The sequence below is a fragment of the Phoenix dactylifera genome, unplaced genomic scaffold (genome assembly GCF_009389715.1).
Source record: "Phoenix dactylifera cultivar Barhee BC4 unplaced genomic scaffold, palm_55x_up_171113_PBpolish2nd_filt_p 000214F, whole genome shotgun sequence".
In the NCBI taxonomy this organism is placed as follows: Eukaryota; Viridiplantae; Streptophyta; class Magnoliopsida; order Arecales; family Arecaceae; genus Phoenix; species Phoenix dactylifera.
Genome location: NW_024067725.1, coordinates 144,450 through 165,421, shown reverse-complemented (window position 1 = coordinate 165,421; position 20,972 = coordinate 144,450). Strand labels below are relative to the sequence as shown.

Here is a 20,972-nt window from a genome sequence, read left to right as displayed (position 1 = left end):
CTATATCAATAACTGCACTTAGAAACAGAACAATGGCATGGGTCACTTGCAATGATCTTGAATTTGTATGTCGCCATGAAGGGAATATCTCTACTTTGTAAAGAATATTGAACCTTCCTCTGCAATTGCCCAACGAACATCTTAAAAAATTGATGAAGGTAGAAATTAATTCTGCTCTTGGCTGCATCATGCTGCATGGTATCAATGTAACGTGTGTCCCTCAATTGAGAGGCGGTAAAGACTTCCATCTTCTCTACTTAGAAACCGAACCCTTATATATTTATGTGTCCAGGACAGCAAAATATCAACAATTATCATGGAAAACATTGAAGTTGTGTATGATGGGTTGCAACTTCTATTATGGAATAAAGTTTTGACATGTTGCTGGTCAACCAAAAAGAGGACCATTTCCTACTAGCAGACTCTGGACAATGATAACTATGAATATTAATCACCATCCATGAAAAAGAAAGTGCAAAAGAAGCAAATAATGAGTTGGCATCAAAACAGCTGAGCCGAACCCATAACATTGTTCTTTGAGAGAACAAGACTATCAAAGAAGTGGCTAATGTAAGCTGTCTCCTTCTTAAATGCTGAGCTTTACCAGCCCAACATATTTTCATCCACTACTACATAACATTAATATCCAGAGAGAAAGCTTTTTGTGGGTAAATTGATATTATCACAGTGGAAGCACTATATTAGAATTTCAGAATTCGTAATATCACATCAACTTTAATTCGGATCCAAAAGAACCAATTTAAGTCATTTTGCTTTTGAAGCATGATAAAAGTGATGGCTTATTTCCAGCTTCACATTCACGATAAGAATTTCCCTAAGGGAAAAAAAAGAAAAAGAGGATTGAAAAAAATCAAAATACTACAAGCATATTATGGCAAGAGCATTACAAGTGATTGAGTGGGTTATTTTGTTGGTTTGGCATTCACTTTCACTTGCTCAGACCATGTACTCCATGACGGGTTGGTTGGTGCTCGCATTTTCTTTTTCCATATGCATCTATCAGTTTGCCTTTATCCAGCAGCTAACGCGCTAGCTTAGCATCCAAACAATCCAACCTAGAACTCCGAAATTTTCGAATAGACCTCGGCTGCCATCTGGCACGCCCTCGAGGCGATCCCAGCTACGGGCGAGTTCGACTCCGACGAAGGTGGTAGAGAGCAGAATTTTGAGTTCAGACGCGAGTCGACTCCGACTGAGGCCGAGCCGACTCGAAGAGCAAAGACAGAGAAGTATTTCTGAGGTACAGTACGCAAGTAGACTCCAACTGTGGGCGAGTCGACTCCTGCGAAAAGACAGAAAACCCGCTTCAAGCCAACTGATGCCGAGTCGACTCCAACTGTGGACGAGTCGACTCCTGCGAAAAGACAGAAACCCGCTTTCAAGCCAACTGATGCCGAGTCGACTCCAACTGTGGCCGAGTCGATCCTGCAAAAAGACAGAAGATCCGCTTTCAAGCCAACTGATGCCGAGTTGACTCCAGCTGTGAGCAAGTCGACTCCGACAAGAAAGTTAGAGAAGTATTTTTTCTGGCGGCACCGAGACCGAGTCAACTTTCGTTGATGCCGAGTCGACTCCCGTTGATGCTGAGTCGACTTCGAGGACCAAGTCAGAGATCGAGTTTTTAAAGCTTCTGAGGCCGAGTTCACTCCAGCTGTGGGCGAGTCGACTCCGATGAGAAAAGTCAGAAAGTTATTTATGATACACTGAGGCCGAGTCGACACCTGAAGGATGCGAGTCGTCTCCCACTTTTGGTGAGTCGACTCTGGAATGTCGCGAGCCATCTCCTGGAAGAGGCGCATGGCCATTACTTCTAAAGATGTCGTGAGTGAGTCGTCTCTCGAAGAATGCAAGTCGTCTCCAGTTTCAGCCGAGCCGTCTCCAAAGTCGTGTGAGTCGACTCCGATCCCAATGGTCACATTGTCAGATTGCATAGTCATGTCAGAACGACTCTTTCACTCCTTCCAACGGTTATATTTTGAAGAGTAAAGCTCTGAAAAGGGTGTATAAGTCTAGAAGGGACAAGAACCAAAGAGGAATCGAGAGCATTCAAGTTTTACAACCACCAAAGAAAAGTTAGAGCCTTTCAAAGCGAAAAGAGGAGTAACTGCCCCTACATTGATTTCAGAAGTACTTCTCACATTCAAGGCTCGATCATTTGATCCTCAACCACCAGGATATTCAAGAGAGGATCTAGAAAAGGAGAAGCCACGTCTTCCTTCAGAAAAAATCTGTTTGAGAGCTTCTTCCTTTTCACATTGCTTATATTGTTAAATCTGCTTTTTTAGAAGCTATAACTCTTAAACATTTAAACTCTGATTTTGTTACTTGATTCAATTAGAAGATTAAATCTAAGGGATTGAGGTTTGTTGGTGAGCCAGTTAAAACCAACGTTGTAAGGTTGTGGTTGGTGAGGCAGGAAAAACCAACTGGGTTTGATTGTGAACCCCGAAAAACAATCGGATTGGTTCTAGTCGGTGAGTCTGTAAAAACCGACCGAGTTCGTTGTGATCTCGTGAAAACAACAAGTTTGGTTGTGAGCTTATAAAACAACCAGCTGTAATCCGAGGGATTATAGTGAACTCCCAAGTGAGGCTTAGGGAGTGGACGTAGGAGCAGGATTGGCTCCGAACCACTATAAAATTTCTTGTGTTTATGTTGTGGTTCTTTGAGCATTTCTTCTCTATTGCTTTCTTTATAGTTTGACTAATCTCTTTAGATTAAAATCAAAAAAGCTTTCATAATCCACATTAGATTATCTAAAAGATCTAAGTTTTATTTAGTACCCAATTCACCCCCCTCCTCTTGGATTGTCTACTGGGCAATAAAACATGAAAAGAACCTGCAGATGGTCATGTTTCATTGCTGCTTATTAGTCGCATCAATGCATTCACTACTTGAATCAATGCACATACTACCCATACACTTTCACAGAATCAATAAAAATGAATAGTCAATGATTATTATTAGAAAAATATTAGAAACCTTGATCTTGGGCCAGATCTACTTCTTTTATCTTGAACATAAGCCGAGGAGAATAACCTCGGCCTCAGCCGAGCAGCCGACCAACCAAAGTAAGCTGCCTTGGCTTCGACCAAGAAGTCGATCAACCAAGGAGCCAACAACCGAAGAAAGCAATCAGCACATGTTGATAAAGACTGACAATCTCAACAACCGACAGCTCTGGCAATCTGTTGTCTTGGCAGCACCATAGCCTGCACCCCATCAGCATTGCCTGCCGCCCACGTGGACTGGCACCCACGCATCGGTCGTACTACCGGCTGTTACCTGGCCATCATTGTACACGTCAGGCCAGATAACAACAAAATAAGCTCCCCTATATAAAGGGACAACCCGGAGGACCTCAGGTATGCATGCAATACTACTTATAGAGCACCACACTTTACTAAAACTCATTTTCTTCCATACTGTTGCCTCGTTATTCTGGCTTAAGCATCATTGAGTTCCCTGCCAAAAACTCACTTTCTTAGCTCGTCTCTAGCCAATCTCAAGGTCGTTCGAGTTACACCCCGACCTCAGCTCGGATTCGGCAGCAACATATTAGCGCTAGAGGAAGGTTACAAAAGGCCTGCAGTTAGCGACAGCGGAGTTCAAAGCAGGGAAAAGAAGCCTCGAAACCGAGGATACGGAGAAATTGGAGAGAAAAGAAGGCTCCGGGCAGCGGTGCTCGGCCGGAGTGGCACGCCAGCCACCGGGGAAAAGAGGAGGAGAAGGAGGGAGGAGAGGAAAAATCTCAGTAATCTCAGAGGGATGAGGGGGAAGGTTTTTTTTTTTAGTTCTCGAGCGGATAAGCCCTTGCAGTTGCTCCGCCCACGAGGATCGTAGGCGGATAAGCACTGTGAGACGGTCGGCGGCCATTTTAACTTCCTGCATAGTCGGGGAGTTCAACTACCCGGCCTCATCGCTCTGTGGAAGACGGATTTGTGATCCTCTGCTCTTTCTTCTCCTCGGAGGCCACGAGCTAAAGTCGGTTGCCCTTGCCGGCTTTAGGCCAATACGGCCCATGGTTCGGGCCCGTCCTTGCACGGTATCCGTCTGCAATTAGAGCATGGTGGGAGAGCCATTTGGAGCGCAAAAAACAACTCGCCAAAATCCATCTCTCCCCCTTCTTCCACCACGTCACATCATCTAGTCTTTCTCTCCTCTCTTCGATGATTCGAATAGCCTATCGTATACAACCATTTCTGGTGTCATCACTGCTCTAATGGAGTATCCAATCAACAAGCACCAAAATTCTTCCTCCTTTTTGTCAGCAGATGGTGGACAAATCATGGAGGAATGGAGGGCCGAGGAGCCCTAGATCCATGCCATGGGCATTAGAACAAAGCTACTCACCTGCATCATGATCAGCGTATTCTTGGATCAAAATGAACCCCTCTTATTTTATTTCTTCTCTATCAATTAGTTTTTTATGAACTAAATGAATCTGCTATGATGAGATTTATCATTTCTTTGACTTTCACAGCCTTCAAGCCCCAAATATTTGGTCCTTAATTCCATCTGTATTAAAACTTTTGAGCAAAAATAATCATTTGGAAAATCTCAAATTTTTTACAGTTTCATTGAACAATTGCCTAAATGTTACATTGAACTGGGAGAGGCATTTTGGGAAAAAAAAATCTAAAATTAAGTTTCTTAAAGTTTCTTCTTTTTCTTCTTCTTATTTTTGAGTCGGATTTTATCTTCAGAGGACAAAAATCTGACTATTTGATGAAATACACCTACGGGCAATTGATGGGGATCCGTAGGAATTTTACTACAATAACCAAAGAAAAAGAGTATCTCGATATTGCATACTTAGCTCTCCTTGATCCAAGCAGATCAAATGATTTCCTTCCTGAGGCAAGAAATATTGCATCTTTTTGATATTGCTTATGGTCATTGATGCTCCAAGTCCAAGTGCGCAAAGTATCATGTGGATAAAGCAGTCAGCAGTATATCACCTATCTTTGTTTATGTCCAATTTTCTATTTCTTTCGACCTTCATGAAGTAAGGACATTAATGTGTTATGACTCATCAATATATCCTTCCAAAATGTCGAAGTTTTGGACCCAATTATATTGCAGTTTTATATCTTTTGCATGAAGTCACTTTCCTAACTTTCCATTTTATTTCATAGCTCTTGCATTCTGTTGTGGAGGTCACTTGATGCATCTTCAATAACATTGATCTTACATAGTTATTTAATGGTGCAAAAGTGAAACCTTAAAGTGCAGGGTATATTGCTGAACCGGTCAAAAATGAGATTCAAAAGTTTTGTGGATAGACACCTTTGAACACAACCAGAAAAGCCCCACTACATATATCAAACCTCTAAGCAACTAGCATAAAGATTCTGCCAGGCCAGTATAAATCCAGGAGATGTTTGTATAAAAAGTGATCTGACCATAGAAACTTTAACCAAACTTTCCAGGTGGCATCTAACAATACTTAGATTTATCTGATAATATCTCTTGATGCCCTCAAAATGTATATGACAAATTCAAAGTTGAATGAAGTACAGGATTCTAAATATAGAGACTCAACTTTGATATTTCTAAATCTTGCTTATTTCATGTCGTAGATTTGTTCATTTGAGATAAGCTTGTTGTAAGAACTCCTCAAGTGTGGTTCATGCTATCCTTCAACTTCATTTAATTGGTACTAGGTAGGTAGGGAGGTTGCCCACCTTTTCCTCATATATAGAGTTACAAAGTAAAATGAAACCCGGGGGAAAAGGAATTCTAGGCGGCTGTTTTCAGTCATCTTTATTTTGGTGACTTTCTTAATTTATGTATTGATCTTGTACAATTTTGGTACACTTATACTGCAGAATTAGGCCACTAAACCTTTGTGCTTCAGATCCTTGGATTTCTTCCCAAGGCATGATCTCTATTGAGGAGTCAATTGATATGGCTCCTATATTTTCAGAGAAATTAGATAAACACATGATGTTCAAGGAGGATCACTATGAATTACTCTCAAATTTTATAGATGTATTTGGAAAGGATGTATTGCACTGTGAGAGTATAACAGGAACAACTGAAGTCTATATTAATGTGAATGTGGAAGAACTATGGAGAAACATTAGATGTGATGACTGCTCTTAATTTTTCCCTTTCCTTTAAGGAAATCTGTTGCTCTCTCTCTCTCCCCTCTCTTTCTCTCTCTCCCTCTCTCTCTCTCTCTCTCTCTCTCGTGCGCGTGCATGCGCGCTCTTGCATTGGTTGGATAATGGAGCACTAGGATTATAAAGTTCATGACTTGAAGCCATTCTTCTTGAGCAGGTCTTTTGCAAATTGCAACTCTACCATGGATGAATCTCATGGGGCAATTAGATATTTGTTTGTAGAATCTTCATCATTAGGTTCTGTTATTATTTTTTCAGCAAAGAGTAATCAGTTTTGAATATTTCCTCAGAGGAGAAAGAACATTATGATATTCTTAGATCAAGTTATTCAGATCATCATTGAATTGAATTATTGTGCAACAATATGTAGGATCTTTTCTGGTGAATTATTGATTACAATAGCTGGACTAAGATTTACATTAATTGTAAACTGAAATTAGGAGCCTAGTCAGTGATACATATATATGGCGTCTTCTATTTCATGCAAAATATATGAGAATAGTATGTCAGTTGTAGCAGCTTTTACGATCTTGTTACTCCAAAAAAATATGCCGTACTTTGGGTGCACCTTTCCTTGTCTATTGAAGTATCAAGGTCTGTATCTCATCTTTCCAAAATTTTTATGTAAGTTGTGTCATGTTCTTATAATTTTTGCATAGCAGAATATTTTTGTCTTATGCCTAAGAGTAAGTTGTATGAAAAGGATTATTATGGATGCTGTCTAAAACATGATCTCCATCAGTAAGAAGATAAATTTAAGACAACCATATTTAGACTTAAGCAGGTATTTTAGATCAAAATGAAAAATACCTCATCCCACCTATATATGATTTTGTTTTACAACTATATTCTCTGTCAATTCTCTCAAAAATATGTTCTCTGTCAAAACAAGCATCTATTTTTCTCATATTGTCAATTCATGTTATCTTTGGTCATTCCCTTTTCTTTTTTGACCTTTAACAAATCCAAGATCTTCACCTACTTGACGTCACTTCAGATTTTGGTTGCATATTCTGACTATCTTGATTAGTTTACATCGTTCAGTTTTCCCATGGTATAACTTGTAAACTTCCAGTAATATGCCCTACTATGGGTGCACCTTTCCTTCTCTATTGAAGTATCAACGTCTGTATCTCATCTTTCTAAAATTTTTATATAAGTTGTGTCAGGTTCTTATAATTTTTGCACAGCTGAATATTTTGTCTTATGCCTAAGAGTAAGTTGTATGAAAAGGATCATTATGGATGATGTCTAAAACATGATCTCCATCCGTGAGAAGATAAATCTAAGACAACCATATTTAGACTTAAGCATGTATTTTAGATCAAAATGAAAAATACCTCATCCCACCTATATATGATTTTGATTTACAACTATGTTCTCTGTCAATTCTCTCAAAAATATGTTCTCTGTCAAAACAAGCATCTATTTTTCTCATATTGTCAATTCATGTTATCGTAGGTCACTCCCTTTTCTTTCTTGACCTTTAGCAAATCCCAGATCTTCACCTACTTGTTGTCACTTCAGATTTTGGTTGCATATTCTGACTATCTTGATTAGTTTACATCGTTCAGTTTTCCCATGGTATAACTTGTAAACTTCCATTAATATATTCACTTGTCATCATTTCCATAGTTATATCTTTGGATATTTTTTCTGCAAATACTGATCAGTTTCTCTATATTAATGCTTGATAATAATCTATGTGACCCGATATATACTTGGAAAGCAGTCTTTATTCCATGTGGAGTAATATGAACCTATAGCATGGGCTCTGTACAGAGGCCCATGAAGGGAAAATAATAAGAAAAAGGTTCAAGATCAATGGGCTAAACTCTTAGGCCAGATTATGATTTTTACATCATTCTATCAAAGCCAGAATGCAACCAGAATGCACCTACTTGATTATGATTTTTACTTTAAGCCCCACCAAGATAGCTAAACTAATCATTTGTGACCGACCACCTTCTGTCTCCTCTTAAATACTCCTTTCCAGCATTTCTTGGTACCTTCTGATGGACTCCTGCTTCTGCAACTTTATCTGCCTATGGAACCTCCTTATGAACACATCAGCGACGTGGTCAATCTCATCCTCAAGGTTGAAGTCAGAAGCATCATCTCGAGAATTTCTAACCAGATCAATAACTGAGCTCGTACGGTCAACAAGATCATCATCATTGCCATCATCATTCAAGTCGAATAGTGAGTGTGTCAGGTCAGGATAGTCATCATCTTCATCATACTCCATTGATTCAGTGTGCACCTCATTTTCTGCTGCATTAGACAGCACGATTGCCTTGCTGTAGTCCTCAAGTCCTTGACCACCTACACTGCCTTTCTCCTGGCCCATCAGTGCATGAATTTTGTGAGAGATTGCACTCCTCAGGAGCTTCTTGTTTCGAAACAGGCCGAAGATGATGAGACGTGTCTTCAGGGAACTGGTTTTGCTTTTCACTGCCATTGACTTGGTCCTAACAATTGTTACAAGAATTGAGACTACCTGTTTGAAGAAAGTGGAAGCCCTGTTCTTCATCTTCGATAGGGTAGGATTAGACAACCCCTGTGAAGAAATAGATAAAGGAAGAAGAGGCTTAAGGAGTGGAGAGGTTAAGTGTTTTGGTGGATCAATATAGGGAAGAATGTGTTTGTTTGGTTCTCTTCAGAGATGGTATACTCGCATTATATAGTGGAAAGATAGAAAAGACTTGGAGAGTAGGAGAGGTGGAGTTTGTAAATGAATGCTGGTCGAGTTCTGGTGGGTTAGAGAGATCGGTTGTGGTTTTTGCAATTAAATGAATTTGAAAGAGAGAGATGGTGTTGTATGGATTTCTAAGGAGATTAAGAGGTGTATTTTGGCATGGACTTTGTCCTGTGGGTTCTCATGGGTATTTATAGAAGGAAGAGTGAAGGAAGAGTGAGGTATTTGTGCAGCTTTTGCTCGATCAAGTTGCGAATACAGGGAGAAAACTCTGAGCTAGGTGGAGTGGGCACTAAGAAAAGGTGAACGGAAAACCTACAAGGCAAAGTAACCATGAGACAAGGACTTTATCAAAAAACCATGAGGCAAGGAAAAACCAAGAAATGAAATTAGGTATCAAGGGTACTTGGCTCCATATGACTGGTTGAGACCCACTTCGGGACTTGAGAGCTTGTCCCTTTTATGTTCAATTGACCAAAGCAGGCCCCACATATTTTGATGGGGTCCATCATTTGTAGGCCCTTCCCTCCTTTTGTCTTGTTGCTTTGCCTCTCCTCCTCTCTTTAAATGCATAAGTTCCTTGGTATTTCTTGCTTCTAGGTCACAACTTCACATACACCAATTCTTTCCTATATACTTGTTTCAGCTTTAGTTTCTTATTTCTTTCCATTAATATGTGGCAGAAAAGTCATGGAGCTAAGAGAATAGTTTAGCCATAAACCAGGCAATTTGTTGAATCAATCTTCTTCGAAGATTGACCCTGAGATAGTGGCACATGACCTTAAGCTAGATCCATGATGCAAATAAGCTCATTAAAGTATAGAAAAATAAAGTATTCAGACCAATAAACCACAAGGAGGTAACACCAAATTTAAACCTTTTATATAACAAATCTGGTTATGATTCCACTAGCCTTTGCTAGCCTATCAGATGGCCAATCTGACCTCAATTTATTTATCTACATTCATATTTAGAAAGAACTATAAGCAACATAAAGCAGAAATACATACAACCATGTTTTTGATTTTTGAAATTTAATCATAAATGGTAGAGTTAGTATTGGTGTCTAAAACTAACAAAATGAAATATTTGTCGCATTTTCCACTTCATATGGCAGCATCAATATTTAACTGCTGAAGCACTGCATGGCAAATCACTTTCAATTAACTTAGCAAATGTGGTACTCATCTGGCTTTTTAAATCTTCACACCTTCTTATGTAAGGTGGGCTATGACAGATTGGGTGAGAGAAGGAATAGTTTACACAACCTGTAAAGTAAAAGTTCTAATACATTTTCTAGTTGTCACTCTCAAATGATGCTTTTGATTTGAGCCACAAAAGATACAGTGCAAGTTGTCTGGGGTTGATTGTTAACTATAAGATCTTAAAGCTTAGGTTGTAAAGTGCTGTAACAAACACAACAAGTGAATAGCCTATCCATAATAATCTTCCCTTTAGGGACTTGGAGATCTCTTCAAATCTAAATTGCAGTTGATTAATGGATCTTGATTGATCTTGTTTGATAGCAGTCCTCCTATACCTGGCTCTCTTAAAGTATTCATAGTTACCTTAAACCTTGTGGTCATGAAAGGATGGAACTCAGGCAAAATTGTTATGACAATTGGTGCATCCTAGCCCATGTTGCATCATGTTATCCAGGTTCATCATTTGATACTTCAGATGCAGCCATTGCAAAGTACATACTGAGCTTAGGCTCTAAGCTTTAGACAAAGTATAGGCGATAATTTGTCTTTTTATTAATTTAAAACGTAAAATGATTGGCCAATGCAAGGTCTATATCAAACTGCAATGAGAAAATCAAGCATGTGCACAATTAAGGATTTAAGAAGGATTCTTTAAGACAAAAATTCATAGCTTTGCTGCTGAAAGACCATTCATTCTTACCTGTAATGTTGTAATCATTTTCTGGTCATGCTAATTTTCACATCATGGGTCATTTGCTTCAAGAACATCATCAATCATTAAAGTTTATTGTAAGTCAAGTGCAAGATTTAGCCTTTGTTATAAAGAATTTGATGATCTGTTGATTAAAGTCTCTGAAATTAACAAGTATATAGGCATGGCTTACAACGCAGGCACAAACCTTGCATACAACCGAAAATTGAGCAATATATGGTTGTGGAGACAAGACTTATGATTCTTTTATCATATATAAGGTGAAAACCTAAAAATGCAGCCATGACAATCCAAGCTCTAAACCAGTAGACTTAGAGTCCAATTTTGGTGATGGATCATCCATGCAACACTGAACAACCAATCAGGGGTTGATGGGGACCTATCTACGGGAACGACTCCAATCATTTAACAGGAACTGGACTCAGATTTCTTCAAATTTTCACATCAAGTTGAGGAGGGATTAGAGTCACTGCCCACTATTTGTACACACTTAAACAGACTTGATACCAAGTACAACCTTTTAACCTTATCAAGCTTTATTCTTTTTTCTTTTGTTTTCCATGGAGGAGAAATCCACCAATTTATTAAAGAAAAGTACAAAACCTCCCTTTAAGGGAGTTTATAATAGATTTCATAGTCTCTTAATTTTTTACGAATATCACGTCTTGCACCCAATCAGTATTTTCCTTTGATGCATATTATGTGGAATTTGATTCTATCATATAATGTGGAATTTGATTATATACAATATGTATCTTCCATTTTTGATGCATATTGTGTGGGATATAATTCTATTATATTATGTGGAATTTGATTCTATGCAATATGTATTTTTCATTCTTTATGCATATCGTGTGGGATCGTTTTCTTTTCTTTGTATATATACATTCCCAATCCCTTCTTTTAGCTTTGTGGAAGGAATGAAAGTAGGTGCTATTTGCACCCTCCTTTTCCAGATCCTGAAGGATCTTACGGAGCGTTTCTTTACTAAAATCGGCCCCAGTTCATTCCACATGAAAGATACAAAAATCTTCTCTCCTTTGATGCCTCTCGTTACCACTCTTATCATGGTATCAAAGCATACGTGATCCTCTAGCTTCTGCCATGCCCAACTTTGAATCTTCATCTTCCCACTCCTAATTCTGATGTTATTGCAATGGCGGATAATCGCAATCCAAATCGCAACCATTCTTCTGAGTCCAAAGGACAAGGTCGTGGTCGCCCCAACTATGATTACTATGGGGCTCTCGGACATTGGAAAACTATTTGCTACAAGCTGCATGGGTATCATGCTAACTAAACTCTATCCCGCGACACTCATAGCTTTATCAACAAAAAATTAAGTTCACAATCTACAGCAAATCAAGTCAATGGTTCATCAGGTTCTTCCTCGGAGAGTGCAATCCTTGATTTATCAGTCGAGCAATACTCATGGATCTACTTTCACCTTCGAATGCCACCTCTGCCAATTTTGCCAGTATACTCGCTTCTTGCAATATTGCTTCCTCTGCTAATACTTCTAAGTGGGTCATTGACACTAGTGCATCTGACCACATGTCTTCTGAGTGCTCCATACTCAATACTCAAAATCTTGATCACCTTTGTCCAATTAAATTACCCTACGACGACATAACCTCCATCACACAAATTGGGATAGTCCATTTATCTCTTCATCTCTCTTTAACTAATGTCCTTTATGTGCCTTCATTTAATTTAATTTACTATCCATTAGTAAACTCACGGCTGCTCTCAATTGTGTTGTCTTATTTTTTTTCCACCGTTTGTATCTTTCTGAACCTGTCAACGAGGAAGCTAATTGGAATGGGTAAAGTACATGACAGCCTCTACAAGCATCTTTCCTCCACAGTGCTATCTTCCCACTCTTCATCTGATTCCAGTTTATGGCAATAATGCCTTGGCCATCGTTCTGCCCCATGCATTCCCAAAACTATACCAATTTCTACTTTTTCCTCACCATGTGATGTACGTGCTCAAGCCAAACACACACATTTACCTTTTTTTTTTTTTTGCTAAAGACACATTTACCTTTTTCATTGAATAAAATTCATAGTCCTTTTAGTTTTTATTAGATTTGTAGTGATATTTGGGAGGTTATTCCACAGCATCTAATTCTGGAGCTCACTATTTTTTAACTATTATAGATGATTATTCATGGGCTACATGGGTTTACTTAATGCGTCTGAAATCTGATACTTACAGTTGCCTTCAACACTTTCAAGCTCACGTTAAAAATCATTTTCAATGTTTCATTCAAGTACTCGCAGCACAGACAATGGCCAGAAATTTTTATCCACTAAAATCCAAAACTCTTTTATGAAAATGGGATCTTTCATGAGGGCACATGTGTTGAAACTTTCCAACAAAATGGTGTTGCCGAATGAAAATATCATCATCTTCTTAATGTGGTGTGTTGTTTACATTTTCAGGCACATCTTTTAATATCTTTTTGAGGTGAATGCATCTTACATGCTACTTACCTCATCAACTGCATACAGTCACCCAGTCTTAACCATCAAACACCTTTTGACCTTCTCTTCAAAAAACTATATCTTACACGAACCTAAGTATTTTTGGCCACTTATGTTACGCTCAAACTCTCCGCACTCATCATGATAAATTCTCCCCTCATGCCTTTTGTTGTCTTCTTAGGATACCTACTTCACCACAAAAGATATCGGGTATATGACTTGAAAAACAAACGTATCCTTATTTCATGAGACGTCACCTTCTATAAAAATATTTTTCCTTTTCAAAACATGAACTTGTCCAATTCACCTACTTCTGTTCTACCCCTTCCCGTTCTTGAACATATACCTCCACCTGATTCCCTTTTGACAACTTCCTCTGTGTCTCCTAACCATACCAACTGATCCCTGCCTCCTCTCGCCCTTGCTCCTAGAGTTGGGCAACGGGCTGTGCCGGGCCGGCCCGGCCCAGGCCCACCGGGCCTAAGGACTAAACGGGCCGTGCCTGGCACGGCCCGTCCAGCACGGAACACCAGCCCGACCCGGCCCCAGGCCCCTCTATTGGTGGGCCGGGCCGGGCACGGCACGCCACGGGCCGTGCCAGGCACGGCCCGTCTGGAGAGGGGGGAGGAAAATAGCCGTTTTCAACGGCTATTTTCGTGAAAATGACCCTTTTACCCCTCCCAACAGTCCAATAACGGCTGAATTGAGGGGTATTTTAGGAAAAAAAATTTTTGGGCTTCTATAAATGGCCCATTCCTCCCTCATTCTCACCACACCAAACCTCTCATTCTTTCCTTCTCTACTGCTATTATTTCTCTCTTCTAAAGTGCTCTTCTAGCAATTTAATTTTTAGTTTGTTCAAGTGCTACACAAGAGGAGGTTCCTGTTGAGAAGAGAAGGTCGCTTCTGTTGAGAGCACAAGAGGAAGCTCGGAATCTCGGCTCTGCCTCTGCCCTCCGACCCTCTACTCAATTCCTCCTTGCGGTTAGTTTTTATTTTTTGAATTAATCATAGATATGTCATCTTTTGAGGAAAGTCAGTTTGGCATTCCTCCTGTTTCTGAGGGAGAAGAAACTAATCCCCAACCCTATGTTCCTAGTTCCTCTAGAACTGGTGAACCGAGTGAAGGTCAAACCTCTTCTCGTAAGAGGACTAGTGCTGTATGGAATGAATTTGATAGAGTTATGGTTGAGGGAGTCTGGAAAGCTAAATGTAAAAAATGTGCCAAACTTTATAGTTGTAGTAGTAGTGGGGGAACAGGGCATTTAAAAAGACATCAAGAGAGTCATAGGATGCATGATTCTCATGCTCAAACTCAAAGTACCCTTAATATACAAGGGGGATTACTTGTAGGTAATTTTGCATATAATCATGAAAATCAAAGAAAAGCACTTGTAAAATGGATAGTTAAGGATGAATTACCTTTTAGTTTATGTGAATCTTTTAATTTTGAAGAATATGTTCAATTAAACCTACAACCTGCTTACAAAAGAACTAGTAGGCGTACATTTAGAAGAGTAGCTATGACCAACTTTTTAGCAATGAAACAAAATTTAATTGAAACACTTTCTACTTTAAATGTAAAAATTTCATTAACTTCTGATATTTGGTCGGCATCTGTAGGTAGTAATTGTTTTATTGCCATTACTGCTCATTATATTGATAATGATTGGCAATTAAATAAACGTATTCTTGCTTTTCGTGCTTTTGATTTTCCACATTCTGGGCAACAAATTTCAAATATAATTTATCAAACTGCATGTTCATATAATATTAATGATAAAATTATGTCTAGTACTTTTGATAATGCATCTAATAATAATTCTGCTGTTGCATTATTAAAAGACTCATTGCATCCCATATTAGATGGAAATTTACTGCATATTAGATGTGCATGTCATATCTTAAATCTTTCTGTTCAAGCTGGCATGGGCATGATTCAAGATGTGATTTCAAAAATTAGAAATGCAGTTTCTTTTATTCATGCTTCAAGATCAAGACTTCAAGAATTTAAGGAATTATGCATAAATCATGGTAAACGTTTTAAAAAATTTAAACTTGATGTAATTACTTGTTGGAACTCCACATATAGCATGATACATGATGCATACCCATATAAGAACTTATTAAGTGCATATATTAATGATCGTGGATTAGGCTTTATATTGTCTGAAACTGATTGGAATAAAGGAAAAATTTTGGAAGATTTTTTGCTTAGTTTTTATAATGCTACCAATGTTCTTTCTGATATTTATTACCCTACTTCATGTTCATTTTTACAACAAGCATATATAATTAGTCAAAAATTTGCAGAACATAGATATGATGATGTTTTAATGCCTATTATTGACCTAATGGAATCTAAACGGAATGAGTATTGGGACAAGATATGTCCTATGCATAACTTAGCTGCTGTATTTGATCCTAGAGTTAAATTAAATGGCGTGCTAATTTTACTTGATGCATACTCTGAAAATATGAATCAAGATTCTGAATCTGCTAAAAATGAGGTAAAACAACTTCTTTATGATATTTATGCTATATATGATGAAAAAATTCGTGGATCTAGAACATAAATACAAACCTCTATTTCTCCTTCTAGTAGTTCTCGTTCGTCATCTATTTTTTCATTCATTGCACAGAGAAGACACACACATGCTTCAAGTTCCTCTTCATCTTCTTCATCTTTAAGTAGTGAACTAGAATTTTATTTACGAAATGATCTTCAGTCTGCATATGATGAAAATCAAATAGAGAATCTAGATGTATTATCTTGGTGGAAGAGTGTTAGAAATCAATATCCTGTTATGTCTGCAATTGCACGCGATATTTTAGCTGTGCCGATGTCCACGGTAGCATCGGAATCCGCTTTTAGTGCAGGTCGGCGTGTTCTTGACGAAAAGAGAAGTAGGATGACGGGCGAAACGGTGGAGATGCTTCTCTGCTTCAAGGATTGGCTGGATGCTGAGGCAAGACTTCAAGATAAAGGTGGACATAATACAACATCCTCTGATGATGATGATACAAACACTACTGAAGACTGAAGACTGAAGACTGAAGAGTGAAGACTGAAGAGTGAATACTGATTCACTGAATCACTGATGATTAGTAAGATTTCTTAATTTTTTATAATTGTACATTTTTATTGTATTCTGGAGGTCAGACCAAGGTCCAAACCTCGGCCCTTTCTTATTGTATTCTGGAGGTCAGACCAAGGTCCAAACCTCCCTTCATGTACCATTTTGATTTAAATTAATAAACTGGTAGGGGTCTATGCCAAACCCTCCACCATTAAGGTGGCTTTATATTCATAAATCCTTAGTGTTCAATATTTATTAATTTATTAAAAAAATTTATGAAGCATTAATTTTTATCGGGCCGAGCCGGGCCCAGGCCCGGACCGTGCCAGGCCGGCCCAGGCCCTTATGGGCCGTGCCGTGCTGGCCCGCGGGCCGTGCCGTGCTTGGCCCGCGGGCCTAGACCGGGCCGTGCCGGCCCAGGCCCGAAGCGGGCCGTGCCTGGCACGGCCCACGGGCCAGTACTCTGTGACCCAGCACGGCCCTATCAAATGGGCCGTGCCAAGCACGGCACGGCACTGTAGCTGGCGGGCCGTGCCAGGCACGGCCCGCTTCGTGCCGTGCCGTGCCGGGCCGTGGGCGGCCCGGCCCAGTGCCCATCTCTACTTGCTCCTGCACCATAGGCTCCTCCCATCCCTCAATCTCACCCTCAACATACCCATAAGCGCCCCACCTACCTTCAAGACTACATATGTCACTCTTTTGTCCATGTCTTCCATGGCTTCACCGGTTCATCAGCACTCCTTAGGTACGGTTCATTCCTTGTCTTCTTTCCTTTCGTGTCATCGCTTCTCTATCAATCATTTAGATTTTCTATCTGGTCTCCCTCGTCACACCGATCCTACCACTTACTCTCAAGCTGTGTGTCACCCTCATTGGCGTGATGCCATGGCTACTGAAATTCAAGCCTTGGAAGCTATCACACATGGACTCTTCAATCACTTCCTTCTAGCGAAAAGCCCATTGGTTGCAAGTGGGTATTCAAAACTAAACTTAAGGCCGACGGATCTATTGAGTGTCATAAAGCTCGCTTGGCTAAGGGCAGCACTCAGGTTGAAGGACTTGATTACCAAAACACTATTGCTCTCATTGTAAAATTAGTTACAGTACGTTGTGGTTTTGCTATCGTCGCTACTCGCAATTAGTTTCTTCAGCAATTAGATGTCAATAACGCCTTTCTCCATGGCAATTTGACTGAAGAGGTCTATATGCTTCTCTACTGGGTTATTGCAAGTAAGGGAAGACCTGTGTTTGTTGCCTTCACAAGCTCTTTACGGTCTCAAGTAGGTGTCTCACAATTGGTTCTCCAAGCTTTTTTTAGTTTAAATTTCTGCTAGGTTTCACTATTCTCAGGCTGATCACTCATTATTTACTCTCTCAAAGGGTTCCTCTTTTATCCTTGTTCTAGTTTATGTCGATGATCTCCTTCTCGGAGGCAATGATATTTCACTAATCACCAAGTTCAAGACTTTACTTACCGGCCAATTCAAAATCAAGAACCTTGGCGCATTGAAGTATTTCCTTAGTCTTGAGGTTGCTCACAGCCCAACTGGTATTTTTCTTAATCAGTACAAGTATGCCTTAGATATCCTCATTGGCAGTGGACATTAGGGTGCTCGTCCTGCTCACTTTCTAATGGAACAACATATCAAGCTCAATAACATGGTGCTCTCCTTTCTGACCTGAGTTCTTATCGTCATCTAGTGGGTCGGTTGATTTACCTTACTATCACTACCCTAACATTGTCTTTCCATTGAACATTCTTAGTTAAATTTTTTTATTACTTTATCTTACTACCATAATCATATAATGGGAACTCTCGCTCCTTAACTCCACTTTTTCCAGTGTAATTATTGAAAGTTTATTATTGATCTATCTTACTACTATAATCATATAATGGGAACTCTCGCTCGTTAACTCCACTTTTTTCCAGTGTAACTATTGAAAGATTATTATTGATCGAAAAAACAAGAAATTTTTTTAATATGCCTCCACTACCACTTGCTTACACTCCTTTCCTTTCCTTTAACACTCTCATTATTCTATTTTTCCCCCTTACCAGAGCCAAATAAATTGGTAATGTGCATAGCATGTAAAGGATTCTAGTTGGAAGTGGAGATATCTTTCACAAGCGCGTCGGCTCATTTTACTTCAATCAGTACTTGCTGGTACTCCCCTCTACTTAATATCATATACAGTGGCTCCTTTGTCTATTATTGATCAAATTCAGAAGACATGCAAATCTTTTTTTGGGGCCACGAGTTTCGCAAACGTGGTGTTCATCTTATTTGACCTGCATGCTCGCCATAGATCTTTGCTTGCCAAGGCTGCTGCTAATACAATTAATAATTTTTATTCTTTGTGGGTTGGATATGTTAGAGCTGTATATCAATTTGAAGATTCATGTGATTCGTATCACCGTAGGAGGCGTTTTTCATCCATTTGGCGAGCTATCTCTAAGGAAGCCCAGGTTCTATTGCACTGTTTTCAGTGGCAAATTGGCAATGGAGAAAGAATTAGAGTGTTAGAAGATGCTTGGCTAGATAATTTACCTTTAATAAGAAGACCGGTACTCATTAATACGGATGTCCTCAAGGAGGGTATACTGCGTTCAGATTTTTTTCTTGCATAATAAGGAGCGAAATGCAGCAATGTTACATGATTACTTTGTGCCCCATTCCACTTACGCCTGTAGATGGTGCTATTGTTTGGTATAAGTCTAGCTCAACAAAGATCAAAGACCGGGATATATATCATGACCAGTGTTAGCTGTATGATTTGTCTTGTCCTATAGCTATATAGGAGTGTGACTTGTCTTGTCTTGTAGCTGTATAGTAGCTGTATCTTAGCTGTACCTTACTTGTACACAGCCACCCTCATCTATAAAAGAGAGGGCTATGACACTGTTCTGATATAGAGAAATATACAAGCATATGCTTTTCTTCCTTGTTTCTCTATCCTCTTCATCTATCTTTCAACATGGTATCAGAGCCTCACCTTCTCTAGCTCTACGAGAGCCTCTTTCCCTCTCCCCTCTTCTCCAGTCTTCTTCTCCCATCATTCTTCTTTTCGAGCTAATGGCCGGAGGTTAGCTGAGGTTCTTCCATTGTCCCGAGAGTCTCCTTCTCCCATCTCACTTCTCTTCGAGCTAGCGGCCGGCGGCAACGAGAGGTCCTTTCGGCAGCGGCTCTCTCTCGATCTCTTCCAAGAAGCTTGTCTCGGTCTCCGGCGGTGGTGTAGGAGACCGGAGAAGAGGATTGTCCTCTGACCGGAGAAGAGGATTGTCCTCTGTTTCTCCGCCGCTGTGACCCACATCCAACCTGCCGTGGATTTCTTCTCCGCTGCTGTCACCCACATCGAGCCTGCCCGCCGGAGCTCGGAGTGGACCTGAGAAGAAGGAGGAGCCCGGCTGTCCGTCCGCTGTCAGGTGCCGGCTTTGGGTTTCTCTTCTCGGCTTTGGGTTTCTCTTCTCCGCCTGTCCCCTCTTCTCCGGCTTTGGGTTCTTTTGTTGTCCCGCGCCGCGTTCCCGGCCAACTCCAGAACCTCGGCGGCGAGGTACTCGAGGACGGTGGCGAGGTGCTCGAGGACGGCGGCGAGGTAGACGGGCGCGCCGGTGCCGACGCGCTGGGAGTAGCGGCCTTTCTTGAGGTAACGACCGATCCGGCCGACCGGGAACTGGAGGCCGGCCTTGACCGACCGTGATACCGGCTTCTTCTTTGGGCCTCCGCCCTTCCGGCCGCCTCCGCCCTTCCGGCTTCCTTTCCCTTCTCCGCTGTCAGGTAAAATACCCTATTCTCCGCTTTGGGTTTCTCTTCAACCTCCTCTCCGCCTTGGTTTCCTTCATCTCTGTGGCACAAAAGCAGAGGAGCTCTCTCTGAAGTGCTCTCTTTGAAGTCTGGTGTCAGAAGGGTTTCATTCTGGGCAGAAGTGTGACAAGGTTGAAAGTTGAAAGCGGCGTAAGGGTTTGGTCACCTGTCATCTGGGCAGCTAGCTAAAGCTACAGAGACGTGACAAAAAAAAAAAAAAAAGAAAAAAAAAAGAAAAAAAAAAAAAGAGTAGATTTCATTCATGGCCTTGTCAACTGATGTTACACGCCCTATTGAGGTCATTCTGAATGGGACCAATTATAGCATTTGGTCCCAACAGATGTCTGTTTTTCTTATTGGGCGCAGATTATGGAGATTTGTCACCGGAGACAGGAAGGCTCCTACACAGGGTCTTACAGAGTCTGATGCTGATTTTGAAGAACGACGAGAGGAGTGGGAGAGTACACACTGTAAGATATTATCTTGGTTTATTAATACATCTGCGCCTTCTATTCAAACTCTTCTCCCAAAATTTCGAAATGCCAAGCTTGCATGGGAATTTCTGGCAAATCGTTACAATTGTTCAAGTGACTTGGCTCTTCAGTTCCAGCTGGAGTCTAGGATTCACCAGTTGCGTCAAGCATCTGGTCAATCCATTCTTGATTTCCATTCACAGATCAGCAGTCTCTGGGATCAACTTTCCCAGGCTGATCCTAATTTTACAGATGAGGACTCTGCTAAGAAATTTCAAGAATATAGAGATCGTCGGCAATTTATTCAGCTTATGATGGGCATTCGCGACGAATTTGAGACTACCAGGGCTTCCCTACTTCATC

General features: G+C 40.3%; 2 protein-coding genes across 2 annotated transcripts; both read right to left on the bottom strand.

Moving 5' to 3' along the window:
- Positions 1–7,882: 7,882 nt before the first annotated feature.
- On the bottom strand, positions 7,883–9,767 carry LOC103723100. Its single transcript, XM_008813911.4, has one exon. The coding sequence runs from the start codon at positions 8,680–8,682 to the stop codon at positions 8,128–8,130; it is 555 nt and encodes a 184-aa protein (XP_008812133.2). The 5' UTR covers positions 8,683–9,767; the 3' UTR covers positions 7,883–8,127.
- Positions 9,768–19,753: 9,986 nt separating this feature from the next.
- LOC120105169 (probable histone H2A.3) lies at positions 19,754–20,174 on the bottom strand. Its single transcript, XM_039117401.1, has 2 exons — positions 20,149–20,174; positions 19,754–20,102 (listed from the first exon to the last, which is right to left on the bottom strand). The coding sequence occupies exons 1-2, from the start codon at positions 20,172–20,174 to the stop codon at positions 19,754–19,756; spliced, it is 375 nt and encodes a 124-aa protein (XP_038973329.1).
- Positions 20,175–20,972: the final 798 nt, after the last annotated feature.

Bases quoted from the DNA above. Each gene is read 5' to 3' on its own strand.
- LOC103723100 (XM_008813911.4), bottom strand. From the start codon at position 8,682: ATGAAGAACAGGGCTTCCACTTTCTTCAAACAGGTAGTCTCAATTCTT.
- LOC120105169 (XM_039117401.1), bottom strand. From the start codon at position 20,174: ATGAAGGAAACCAAGGCGGAGAGGAG. The intron at 20,103-20,148 runs GTTGAAGAGAAA...TTTACCTGACAG, and splicing joins GAAACCAAGGCGGAGAGGAG to CGGAGAAGGGAAAGGAAGCC.